At 39.7% G+C, this 13,745-nt stretch overlaps 1 protein-coding gene across 3 annotated transcripts in view; it reads right to left on the bottom strand.

Annotated features, from left to right (window-relative positions):
- BRWD3 (bromodomain and WD repeat domain containing 3) overlaps positions 1–13,745 on the bottom strand; it is a 54,391-nt gene that overhangs the window by 31,123 nt on the left and 9,523 nt on the right. For 2 of the 3 annotated variants that reach the window (XM_057404773.1, XM_057404772.1), the window contains exons 3-7: positions 11,914–12,012; positions 5,310–5,470; positions 3,260–3,481; positions 1,261–1,361; positions 554–624 (exon numbers count right to left, since the gene is read on the bottom strand). In XM_057404773.1, coding sequence (XP_057260756.1) covers positions 554–624; positions 1,261–1,361; positions 3,260–3,481; positions 5,310–5,393 — 478 coding nt within the window. In that variant the 5' untranslated portion in view covers positions 5,394–5,470; positions 11,914–12,012. Of the gene's footprint in view, positions 1–553; positions 625–1,260; positions 1,362–3,259; positions 3,482–5,309; positions 5,471–11,913; positions 12,013–13,745 lie in introns of those variants that run through there. The other variant, XM_057404771.1, reaches the window with a different exon arrangement.

Genomic DNA, 13,745 nt, shown 5'->3' with positions numbered 1-13,745 from the left:
AGGTTCAAGGGGCTCTGAATAGCTCTCAATTCCAGAAAGCAAAAATTAATGAGAAATTACCTAGGTTTGTTTGTAAGAATCACTATTCTTGAGAATTCAAAGCTGCAACAAAGGATGCCTGTTAAGTTGGTATTTTCAAGCACATTGAATTAATTCTCTAGAACTTAGCCAAATTCAGAAGATTAGCAAAAGTTTAACCTTTAAACAGAGGCTACCTGTCTGCCAGATTTCAAGAACTTTTTACTCAAAAACTCTATGAGATAAAACCTTCAAAGGATGTTACAAGGAGGAATCTCTGATGTGAAAAACAACAGACTGAAAGAAACCTTCCTTGGAAGTGATCAAGATATTTTAGCTTAAATTATAGAGAAAATAAAAGGCAGCTTGAGGCAGGTGCTTAGCATGGAAGATTTCTAACAATCACAATTTGACAGTACTATGTTAACTGAAAAAGGGTTTAATACCATTGGTGTTTAAAAAGAAGTAACAGTCCTGTCACCAAAGGAATTAGAGCTCATACAATACTTTCAGCTACCTTACAATGCATACGTACCGGAACTGAAAGATGAACAAGATATCTGAACCCCAGGCCTGGACCTCTCTGCAAATTTTACAGGACGATCCCTATATGCAACAACACAACATTTTTACTTTTCATTACTTGACTTCACTGCCATACAACAAGAACAGTGCACTACAGCTCTGCAGGTTAAGGTCAACAGGCTCATCCTACATTTCTTTATTTCAGAATCCTTGCCTAAGTTGGCTAGAACTCATCTTTCATTCTAGTAATTTTCTTCATTAGTTGATGAGGAAACCCATCATTTTCTAAATTGAAAAGACAATTTAACTTATTTATTATGATGCTCACCAATTCAACTCCATTTAAAACAGAACCTGGGAAACTATAGCATTTACTCCTTATTAACTATGGGTTTGATGCCATCTACATACATGTCATCTTTTGATTAAAATCAAATTAATTCTTCTATCTATACATTTTGGACAAGGATTTAGTCATAAGTGTAAACACTTAAGATTCTTCCAAACACCGGCTTGCAAAGCACAAAGCCCAGAAACAACAGCCCTGATCTCTGCCTCCCCCTGGGTTGTAATGCCATAGACTGCCTGACGCATACACCAAAAACCTTGTTTATTGAGAAAGAACGTGCCCTTACGTAATACCTCAGCATCCCTCTCCATGCTAAAACTCACAATAAATTCATCCTCTATGTAGAGCAATTATCTAAACAGGCTTACTTAAATTTCATGGTGTTAGCATGCCACTGCCAGAAACAGATTGTTCCGTCAGCACCAGTAGAAGTGAGGTATCGTGTTGTTCCTTTCCTTGCTGGAGAGAACTAAAAATAAAGTTGTAACAGTTAAAGCAGCTAATTTCTTTCTCCCCTTACATGTTAGAATCTTGTGAATGGACACAAGAATCTTTTTCACGAACATACTGGCTTTCTCCCCAGGAGTACAGACAGCAGTACCAGGGATAAGCACTGAATCTGAACTTCCACAAAAATAAAGCCAAAACACTGGAAAGCACCCACATTTTGACTAGCAAGCCTTTATTTCTACCACACAAAAGTTAGTAAATTGGAGACATGAAACAAGCCTAGGCCCTTTTAATGAGGCAGCAAGATGAAGAAATAATTCTTTCTAGGATAGAACTGGATCAAACATGGTAACAAAAGACAGAAATGATTCCTGCATCCAAACTCAGCAGAGAACAACAGCACAATAGGACTCCCGCTCCTTCCTTCTTCCTGAACCTCTTCCTCTGCCTCTCTAAAGAGTGGGAAAGCTTTTCATTCTGAAGCCTCTCTCTTTAATTTCACAACTGCAGTAATACCTTTAATCCTCTGGATACCTGGAATTTGATAAAGGAATCAAGCACTCTTTCCTCAAAAGACCATGACTGATTATTTTATAAATCACCAGAGTTTCACAAAAAGCTTGTGAGGAACGTAAGGGTATGTAAACAGATAATATGCAAACCCCAAAACCAGGTTGTAAAAAATGTTTCCAAAACAATCACCTTAAAGTAACTTGCAACACAGTTGAAATCAGACAATACTGGAAGTGTAGCCAACAGGGGTAGAAATGATACTCCCAGGGACTACTGGCAAGATAGAGAAGATTGTGATGAATCAAAAGCAGCAAGGCTCCAAAGAGAGGGATTCTGAGGTACACATCCCCTCTCCGTGCATAACCTGACAGACTGCAGGGATCGTCTTGTTTATCCTGGAATTTTGTTTCGTTGGAGGTTTCTGTTTGGCAGTTATCTTTCATTTCTTTGGGTTTTTTAAAGCAAATAAACTGCAAATTCCTAGCCATTATTGACCGTGCCACCACTGCAGTGCTATCTTTTTTTTCCTACTCCACTGTTATTCACTGGACACTTGCCACACAACTGCAACCCAATGGGCACAAGCACCAGTACCCTGCAAACCCTGACTGTGGCTGCTGCAGTGTCTCTGTCTGCGTCAACATCCAGAAGAGCTCCATACAGCAGAGGCTAAAACAAATAACAAATGTGGAGCATGGACTTTTAGCTGACAGCATTCTTCAGACAAACAAGTGTTCGCTGTGAACCATTGAGGCAGTTGTTGTGCAAGGACTGCCATCAAAGATGCCAGGCATACCTCTCCAGCTCAGCTGGTTGAGACCATGCATTTGCTACATCTAAGGAAGCAGAAATGGGACCACACAGTTAAAGGCAGATAGAATCGTAAAATGGTTTGGGTTGGAAAGGACCTTAACATCCAGTTCCAACCCCCTGCCATGGGCAGGGACGCCTTCCACTAGAGCAGCTTGCTCCAAGCCTCGTCCAACCTGGCCTTGAACACTGTCAGGGATGGGGCAGCCACAGCTTCTCTGGGCAGCTGGTACCAGTGTCCCTCCACCCTCACAGGGAGCAGTTTCTTCCTCACATCTTATCTGTCATTTTAAAGCCATTTCCCCTTGTTCTATCACTACATTCCCTTGTAAAATCCTCTCCTCCGGATTCCTTGTTAGGCCCCTTTAGATACTGCAAGGCTGCTATAACGTCTCCCCAGAGCCTTCTCTTCTTCAGTCAGCAGCTGGCCACTGCACAGGAGTAAGCTTGCCAGGAAACAATACCCTCAAGCTGAGGCAAATCTACACTGCCAGACAGAGATGAAAAGGTAAGTTTTATATCCAACTGCTAATGCACATCTCTTATTATCGCTTTAATTCAAGGATTTAGGAAAAAAATAATGTCATTCCTTACCTGTATGGAAGTAATGGAAGCTGAATGGCCCAGCAGCACTGCGACTGGGGCACAGGTTCGAAGACACCATACTCGGACTACTTTATCACAACTGCCTGCAGCAAGCAGCGTGTTCTCGTAGTTAACAGCCATGTCAGATATTTCAGCTGAGTGTCCTCTCAATGTTGAGAGCAGGCGCCCATCATCTGTAGCCCAGATTTTGACCAAACAATCATCTGACCCCTAATGCCACACAAACATTTCCAAAGATTATGTCAAATAATATACATGTGTTACGTGTACATCACAATGCACAGGTACACTGCTGTTCTAGTGAAACCAAGACAACTGCAGATGAACAAGGATTTAAGAACACCATTGCACCATGAACCTGTCAGAAGAACACCACCAATGGGATTCCACAGGAGCACAACTATTGGAGTCTGGGGTTCATCTTATTGGGTCAAGGATTTAGATGTTTGCAAGACAGTGGCTTCTACTTTATGTTTCGTACTAAGATACAATTACCACTGCTAATGCAACTCCTCACAGTACAATTCAGTAATAATTAAGGTAAATATAAGAAGATAAAATGCTTCATTACACACTACTAAACCACGTATTTATCTGTGTGAGCCGGATCAAGCCAGTAGTAAAACTGAAGTGATCAGAAGAGTCAAGCTTTAAGGAAGAAGAGCACTTGAGCATCTGAGGGTTCTCAGAGCCTCTGTCATGCTCCTAGAACTGTAGGGCAGCTGTACCCTGAGGTTCAATCTCTGTTAACAGGAGAAACTTTAACCACTCAAAGAGAGAAAGCATGCAGCATCATGTGCAACTGAAATACTACGTCAGTGAGGTTTCAGTTCAGGACAGGACACAATTCAAAAGCACGTCCAACACAATCACTGTAGAATACTGTCACCTACAGTAGCAGCTACATAATTTCATAGTCAATGCCAGTATAGTCAGGAATTTTTAGACAGTTCACAGCCCTTTCCACTGTTCAGATACTACAAAGAATACCAAAATTAGTTGCTAGCATTGCTACTGTATATTGGGAAATATAGCACAATAAAACTATAAATAATTTGACTTTCAATTACATTTTATTAACTGCAGCTAAATTTGAACACAAATCACTTTCAGTTCTCCATATAACTGCAGATGAGAAACATTTCTTTATGGCGTAAACAATACCAGAAAGGCCCTCGCTATGACCCAGAGTAATTATCATAACAATATCTCTATTTGACTGATTTATAATGAGTGAACAAGCTAGCAAGAACACAAAGACAAAAATTAGCCTTCCAGGTAATCTGCTTCTGAACACCTATTGATAAGAGACAAGGTCAAAATGAGACAAGACAGGTAATTTTAATTATTAAAAGATGCATTATTAATTTGAAAAACCTGTTATTTTTTTAATAGGCACAAGGGCACTATCACTGAAATGTGTGTTAATATATTCTGCAGAACACCTTAAATTACTATTCATACATTCACTGACATACTACAAATTCTAGAAAGTAAATTTAGTAGAGAAGTAAACTGTAGATGAAGTAATGAGGTCTTCCATACACCATCAGGTTTTTAGTGAAAGGTAAGGAATTGCCAGCATTGCCAAGGTTATCAAAAGGCAAAATGGAGTTTTAAGAAAAGAGTTAAGATTTAACCCAGAAAGCAGCATGCAAACTAATTCCAAACCCCAGAGTACTCCAGCTGCCATTCAGTCAGAAAGATGATAAAGAAACAAAAATAATTGTATGTGCCAAGTGAGAGTTGCAAGCTCTGGACCGGAACAACCCTGCTGTACAGTTCTACATGAGGAAGTAAATAGCTGAATAAGTCTACTAGAGCCACGACCACTTTTAAAATACCAAGCCAAATGAAAAGTGAAAACCAGCACAGAAAAAGGTGGGCTTTCACACATTTCAGGATTGCTCTTCCCTTGTTTTTCTGGAAGCTCTGTCTGCATCTCAATCAGTAACTAAGAGGCTGTTGATGGACTCAAGAGAGAGAAATCAAATGAAGCAAAGCAATCCTCAAAGAAAAGTATGATTTTTTAACTTACCGTAAAAATCCTTCTCCCACTGCGATCAAAGGCTATACAATAAACAGATGAGAGATGCCCCAAAATCCTCTTGTGCATCTTCATGTGTTGGTAAGTAGATGTTGGGAACAAGTGGCTGAAACGTCCACATCCAGTTAATTGCCTGGCAGAAATTATATTTACTGGGAGAGAAAAGCAAAACAAAAAGAAAACCAAGATGTTAATTTTGTCCAGAACCCAAAGTAACAACTTTATTATACATAATCCATAAATCTGAACCTCTTCCACCTTATCAGAACATTCTGTACAGTCCTAGAGAAAAGAAAGCCCACTCCTGCTGAAGCCTGTCAATACCTACCACACCATACACTACACTTTCATAACATTTCATAAGGAAACGATATGCTACTAATACCAATTACAAAAAGTTTCTTTTAGAGTATAATATTAGTTGAAGTGGTGTTTTGTGATAAAAAACTTTCTTTGGAAGGGGTTCCAGGTCATATGTGAGAGTGAATGTCCATCCACATGTTTCTCACAAAGCAACATCATCATTGCATTTCTATGCCAACGTAACTGAAGAATAAGAAATATGTGGCTCTGATGGGAAAAGCCCCAGTTAAAAGAAGGGCAGGCACAAGAAAAAACTGCAACAATAAATTATTTCACGTTGCTATAATACAGAGCAGCTGCTGCAAGAACAGCCTGAAATCTAAACACACAGAAACACCATGTAAAAAAAGCACGGTTGGCAGTTTCACTGATGATAACAATAATCTTTCCACTAGGCAAGAAAAGGAGAAAAGAGGCATGCATGTGCCTCTCCTGGGATGTGCCACCACATGAAGATCACTGTACTGTGGCTGTAGAGTCCAAAAAAAACTAATTCTAATCTTCAGTGTCATGCATAATTTGAGACCATTTGGGGTATTTCATTTTACCTGTCCTAATTCATATCACTTGAACTTTTGATTTTAAAGCTTTGAGATTTTTTTTTTAATGGCACTTAAAGACCCATCATTGCTGTACTGATGGGTTCTGTGAGTCCCTGCCATAGCAGCTCCCCGAAGGAACCCCTTATCTTGTTTACTGCACATTGAAGTAGGCAGGGCTTCAGAGTGGCAAGAAGCTCTTCAATGCCTTTCAATACTTTAGTTTAAAAGTATAGCGAAGAACTTGACCCATTTTCTTCATTGTGTGACCATATCATTGCCTATCTGCATAAAAAAAACCCTCATGGAATATGCTAACAAAAGTCTACAAAGTCAAAAAGCATAATTTCAAACGGTTACTACCACATAACACCCGCCTGTAAATTTCTGTGGTTGAAGAATTTATACACAAGCAGAGAGATTAACTGGCAATGAAAAGAAAATGTTTCCAGATTTACAAAAGTCTTCTTATTTGCCAGTTTTATGCTCTGAAACTTGGACTATTTTTAATCACTTGGTGCGACTGGAAAGCTACATACAAGGAGAAGAAGTTGCACAAAAGGTGTAGATGCTTGCAAAAATCATCACACTCCCAATGTGACCTCACCTTCAGTCAATGTTTGTTTTTCATGTAAAAACACATATTCAGCAGTACTAAAAAAGCAAAACACACAAAGCCAAATTAATTTACTGTCTACCTACTGTTCAACTGATACCTGATATTACACAGGAGCTGTTAAGTGAAACTGTCTCCCTTAGCAAAGGAAAAAGGAAATCTCTAACCCTTTTTCCCCACCTCTCACAGAAGAGTGCAGAGATCCCACAGAGATAAACGCTGTCAGGTTTGCTACACATTATTTTATTTACTATTGAATAGTAAATAAAATACTATTGAAACAATAAATAAAATACCAGCTGAAGTCTTAAAAATATTAAATCTCCCTTTCCTCCACACCGTGGACACTGATACACCAACAGAGAGATGTAGTCATTTAGCCATACGGTAATTCTGCTGTGCCTTTCAATGCTTAAATCATTTAAATATATAACAACAGTGTATCTGCCTTTCAACATTTTCAAATGGTTTTGAAGATTGTTTTCAACCACACAAAGGACTGTGTGAATCAAAAAGGTATACCTGCATTTCAAAATATTCCCAATAATCTCAATACCTTCTATGCACTACAGCATTTCTGTGCAATCCTGAAAATACAGCACTGCTGTTTGCTGCAAGTCACTCCAAGGAAATACTGAAAGGTATAACAAACAGTCAGGCACCTAAGTCGCTCATACAGCCTTTCATCTGGCACTTTGCACCTAACTTCTGGAGTCAATTCCCAAACTCGCAATCAGTTCAGCTGCTGAGGATGTGAAAGTGAATTTCACTTTTTTCTGTGTCCATTTCCCTGTTTGAACAATGGGGACAAGGCTCCTCAATCTCCCGTGGACAGTTAAAAAATAAAAAGCTCTGCTTATGAAATGCTTCAATCACAAGTTTCAGACAAATACAGACTATTGCTGTGCCCTGAGAAGCACCATCTTCACCAAAGCAACAGCATCTTCAAACAAAAGGTAACAAGTACTCAACGTATCTGATCCTCACTATAAAAATGGTTCTGGTCTATCAGAAACGTATGCCACAAACACAAAGCTGGGATTGGGATTTTTGTCTTTAACCTGTCACTGCCTTCAAAGGAACTGCAAAGTAAAAAACTCCCCAGAAAACAAAACAAACATCCCCAATTCCAGTTCTCGTATTTTTTGGTAGAGGATCAATACACAATGTCTAAATAGGGCATTACTTACATGTGACAAAAATCCCCGTGAATTTTGCTCTCTTCAGTACAATGAAGTTATTGTACTCGTAAGGCCTAAAAGCACTTAAAAAACCTCCTCAAACAAATCCCACACAGAATTAGCAACAGAGTAACCCTAAAAACTTTTATCAACCTATCAAATTAGCTGCTATACTTCACACCACACGGGGCATAACAGCTGCCAACTCTACCCCCTCACTATGCCCTGCCAGGAAAAACTGTAATAACTGCATAGATGTTATTTTCACATTAAAAGTGGGCATTACAGTCCTTAGTGCAAGTACAGGCACAGTGGCTGGGGCAGAGAGAAGTCACACGCTGTAACAGTAATTCTTAAATCACAATTCATTCTACCAAAGATAACAGCAAAGTTTCTTGTGAAACTCTTGCAAGAAAGCTCACTTAGGAAGGATAAAACCAAAACTCTTCACCAATAAGCCATCAGTGAAAACAAAAATTAAAAAGCAATCAATCATCAGACACCACAAATTTCAATCTTAAGTCACAACTTGAGAAGGAATGAAAACGTTTCAGTGTGGACAAAGTCCCCTAGCTGCAGCAGTTTCCTTTCTCTCCCTATAAACGTCTCGCTCCACCTACTGTAGGCAAAAATATTGTTTTAAATGTAGTTTCTCTAGTATTATGAGTGATGGCTTCACATTGTACTATTTTACCCACTGAAACTGTAACTTCACTGTAGCTTCAGAATGAGGACATGACATTTTACACAGCCCAGGATGGGTGGTGAGCAGGCTCTGACCCCATCATTGGGCTGGATCAAGCATGAAGATCGGATACCAATAAGATGACTGAGAAATAAACACATTTGGCTCACACATGTAAAATATCTTCTCAGAGAGCGAATGTGGCCACAAAGACAGCTAGACCCAGGAAAAGCACCAAAAGAACAAAGTGTTCCAGCTGCTGACCTCACTGAGCAAATTTACAGCAGAGAAACATCATCAATTTCTGACTTCAACAGAGCGCTGCTATTTGGCAGCCCTAAAGTAGCTGGATCACCTTGACTGCACATTTCCATACAGATGAAATGCCTGTTCATTGAGACTATGCTATGAATTTCCAGTTCCAAATTCTGTGTTACTTTCTCTAACAACAGATAGAGATACGTAAAGATTTTCTTGCTCAGGTTAGAACACCTCTAGTAACCAACTAAAGAGGGAAAAACAGCTTCTTTCTAATCTGCTTTGTGTTGCCTGCAGGAAAAAAGTCCTGACAAAACTCAAGTTGTATTAAAAAAAAATAGGTATAGAAAACATTTACATCACATGTGAATAACTCCCATTGCTGAGATGCTGAACAACCAATCTGCCACCTTTCTGGCTGGAAAAGCACAAAGGGAGTCCTAAACGTACCACTACTGCAAAACCTGCCAAGAAACAGTCTAAAAAGACCATCCTCACTGTATTCACTGTTACCCTGTCAGCAGTAGAGAGCTGACAGCATGTTCCCTTCCTCTCCTCCCCCAGCAGATCACCACAGACCTCCAAGACTCAACAGACGACATGTTCCTGAGAATGACTCCACAACTCAGCACGTCTCAAAGACACCCTCAGCCAGATGATTCCAGCTCTGCACAAACATGCTGGGAAAAGGGCAACACTGATTTTTTGCTCTGGTTCCACTGTGCATCAGCTTCTCCTTTGGAGTACAGATGACAAAGTCACACCCCAAGCTCAACCAGATAAAGGCAAATCACTGCAGCTGCCAACTCTTCCAATTGGAAGGGAAATGATACAAGAATACTTTTAGCTGCTCATTCTGTACCTTATTTACCAGTCTACACAGGCAATTACACAACCATTATGTCTCACTCATGAACACACATTATTATGGGTGTCTACTTCTTCAGCCCAACTACTTCAGCAAGTAATTCCAGAAAACTCAATCTGACTAAGCCAGCACAGTATGGGAATACACAATTATGCCAATAATATTAAAGAGGTTGGGTATACTTCTTCATCTTGTATTTTAAAACAAGACACAGACACACACACACACACACTACAACATTTGTGGCTGTCGCTACTCCTCAGAGAAAAACACCTATTTTGCACAAATATACACAGAAGAATTTGGTGACCTCCACTTCAGGATTAAAAATGGGGAATCCTAAAACCAAACTCCTGTCTCCTGTACAGCTTAACTATAGTCAACTCCTTATTTTAATACATGTGCCCATTTTCCTGTCTTACTATGTAACTACACCAAGGAGACTATTCTTCTAGGAACCAATACTTACAAGAATTAATTCCTGGCTATAAAACACCCATTTCCACATGACACCTTTGCATTTCTTAAAAAAAACAAACAAACAAACTAAACCAATTTGTAGGAAAATACCAAACCAAACAAATCATCCTGTTCTCTACATCACTAAATAGTCACCAAGCAAGAAGCACAGACCTTTGCCAAGAAAGTAAATGCTGAAGTCCAGTCTGCTAGTATGGGTCATTAATAATACTGCATATTCCAAAATCACACAGTCTGATTCTCCTCTTGTGAAAAACTGATTCAGAAGTCGTTACAGAAATACAGAACTATAGAAGCTGAGTGTGTGCAATAGATCTGTAGTTTAGCCTATTAGCAATCCATCAGCCCAACTGGTAACAGTAACTGCAGAACCAGTCCGGAAGTATAAATACATAGATGTGTACAGTAGTACTAATATATGGAAACAATTTTCTTTTTTTTTTAAAGTCCACAGTATGACTCATAAGTTATTTGACAAAAGCAGGAAAAGCACTAATGCAACAGCTCCCTGTGCACTAGTTCCAGGCAAATAGCCATTCCTTTTTCATACAGAAGACCTGTAATTAACTCTGCTATTCCGTCACACTGCTGCCACACCACCACAGACCTTATGCAAAGCGTGCTATTGATTTCAACCACAAACAGCCTGGGCTTTGGCACTTTAATGTCTGACAAGGATTAATCTTTAGTAATGAGAGAGAAAGTGCAGAAGCACAAACAGAACAGACATAGCAGAAACAGAAGACTGCCATCATCATTCCTACATCACCAAAGGAATGGGAGAAATATATGTGAATGGATTCGCTAACAAACCTGGAAAAGTCTCTACATTTGCACAAACACACAGTAAATACAGATAAAATCCCCTAAGAAGAAAAAAACCATGACCAACAGGACTTATATTTATGCCTACAAAAATCAAATTTGTTTGCTATAGAAATAATTAATGCAAGTTCAGACCATACAAAGAAAACTTTTCAGTTTAAGCAAATAGAAACTCTGTGATGATATGTAAGCTGAATGCCTACATATATCTGAGTTTTATACAAGTTCTCATCTAACTGAAACACTGAAGTAACCCAAATGTAGGTTTGGTGATTATTTCCTTTTTGGAGAGAAATGTTGCAAGCAGTCTGTTTTCTGTCATAATCAAACTAAAATGAATGGTTGGGTCCAGAAAGTTCCCTGGGAGCCAGGCGCTTTGTTCTGGCTAAGATTCCTGAATGAAAAGATTGCCTCCATGTTCCTGTGACCATTCCTGTTCAATCTTACAAGCATATGTACAGATTATGTACACATATCATAAAAAAATCCTCAAGCATGTTGCCCTCCAAACAGGATGTTAACATGCAAAGCTTTTCAATGTGGCCACAATGTTTTAACATGTGTACACATATTAAGGAAGATCCAAGCCTGAATAATACATAAAGGGCTATTCTATTGTCAGTGAGAAATCTCTTTCAGACTAATTCATGGTGAAATGTCAAAAAAGCCATTAATGCAAGCCCACAGTAGTGTTTCAGTCAGCAAGAGTAACTTTAAGCTGGAACAGTAATAAAAATACAGAGAAGGAAAAAAACACCTTATGGAGGTTTCAAAACTCACCCACGTTTGGTGGTTTCCCATAATTTACAGGTAGTTCGGGAGGCCGGCCTCTGTGGAGAGCTGCAAATGCAGATCCTTTCCATAGCGTATGTCTGAAGTCTGTACCAGCAAGATGAACCGTGGGTTAGTGAAACAATCAGCCAAACTGGGTCCAATCTACCTATTCTTCTTAGAATCAAGAGCATCAAGCACAACTCCCAGCATCCCCAAATAAGATTTGTCTTTTTAAGTAGTTTGTCAGAGATCTAACACTTACAGAAGATTGCTGCTCTCATTTCTAGTTCCTAAGCAATGTGACTGGTAATTATTTCAGCTTATTTTGGCTTCCTTTTGGGGAGCAGGGAGTCTAAATTGATGCAAAGAAAATGAAAACAATAGGTGTGCTCAGTACTGAGGCAGGACTGAACTGCAGCATGTTTTTAGTCCTGCTGCAATCCCAACACATACAGGACCTTTCCTTATGAACCGTACATTGGAGAATACACGCACACATTTGCTCCCTGAAAGTGGCAGAAGGAAAAGGTTTGGGGTTTTCTGCCCTATAAATGTGTTTTCCTGCAGTTGGTGGCAATATGCCTTCCTTTCAGACTGTCCTTTGCACCCCACCCCCCAAAAAACATTGTTTTTAAAATGAAGACTCTTTTCTCTAAACACTCTCCAGCTTTCTGCTGCCAACTGGCCTCAGCAAGCCTCCTCTCTAGAACAATAGTGATTTTTCTGAGACTGCTCAGAAATTAGACCTGGACTTCTTCCATTTCTGGCCATCTGGAAGGAGGGAAATGAGCTTCTACGGTGAGTAAGGATGGAAACAGAAGGACAGTGCCACAGATCGGTGGATCTGTGAATCACCATTTAGATCTCTGAAGTGCATAAGCTTCCATGACTCAAACAGACACCCAAGAGCACCTTCTGATGAAAATCCAAATTGCATCACAGACCATTACAATGACACACATTAAAAACAGTACTCATGCTTTCTATAATAGATCAAAACAGCCATAAATACTAATGGTAAATGGAAACTTCATACCAATATACAACTAGGGGGAGTGGAAATTCATGTATGTTAACTTTGGAAAAATTAAGTTCTTCTGTATTAGTGTGTTTAAACACCAAATGGCACAATATCACAGCACCTTCTTCTGAAGGGGACAAAATCCCACCCTAAATCTAGCAGAAATCTTTTTGCAATGCATTTATCACGTGCCTTAGGAAGCACTACTTCTTTCAGTGATTCACCTAGCCTCTGTCCCCTAACTCACCTAAAAACCTTCTGTTTCTCTGCATGAAAATGTTTATTTTCTCTCTGTTTTAAGATACAAACTGAATGTGAAATGAACAAATAGTTCTCTGAAGGCCTCCCTGCAAACCTGAAATTCTCCACCCAGTTATGGCACAGCATAAGCAAAACAAGACTCAGGCCCAAACTTTGCGTATGTGTTTGCAAACAGCACATCCCTCCAGGTGACATCCAAGGGATCAGCAGAATGCTAAAAGACCTTGTTAACATCACAGTGTGACTTCAGAGGATGAGGTAAATTAAGTGCTCAGCAGCCACTGAAAAAGGAAGGTCCTGCTCTCCCATCCCTCCTCCTCTCCCAGACAAATGCTCCTGCTGCCTGTGTCACCTCCAGCACTCTGATCCTTCCATGAGCTCATTTAATTCACTACAACAGCAATAACAAATTTGGGAATATTTTAGCTCTCTGAATCAACACATCACAGGATCAAGTAACTTCTGGCTCCTACAGGGAAGAAGTGGCAGCAGCATGGAGTGAGGAGGGAAGGGAGGAACCACTCTTTTCAATAGCAGATGGCTCGCAGATCGGTTT

This window comes from Pezoporus wallicus, unplaced genomic scaffold, assembly GCF_028554395.1.
Source record: "Pezoporus wallicus isolate ANWC-B61680 ecotype Strahan unplaced genomic scaffold, APGP_CSIRO_Pwel_v1 contig_5104, whole genome shotgun sequence".
Taxonomy (NCBI): domain Eukaryota; kingdom Metazoa; phylum Chordata; class Aves; order Psittaciformes; family Psittacidae; genus Pezoporus; species Pezoporus wallicus.
The sequence above is the reverse complement of the archived record's forward strand: the minus strand, read 5'-3'. Positions and strand labels throughout refer to the sequence as shown.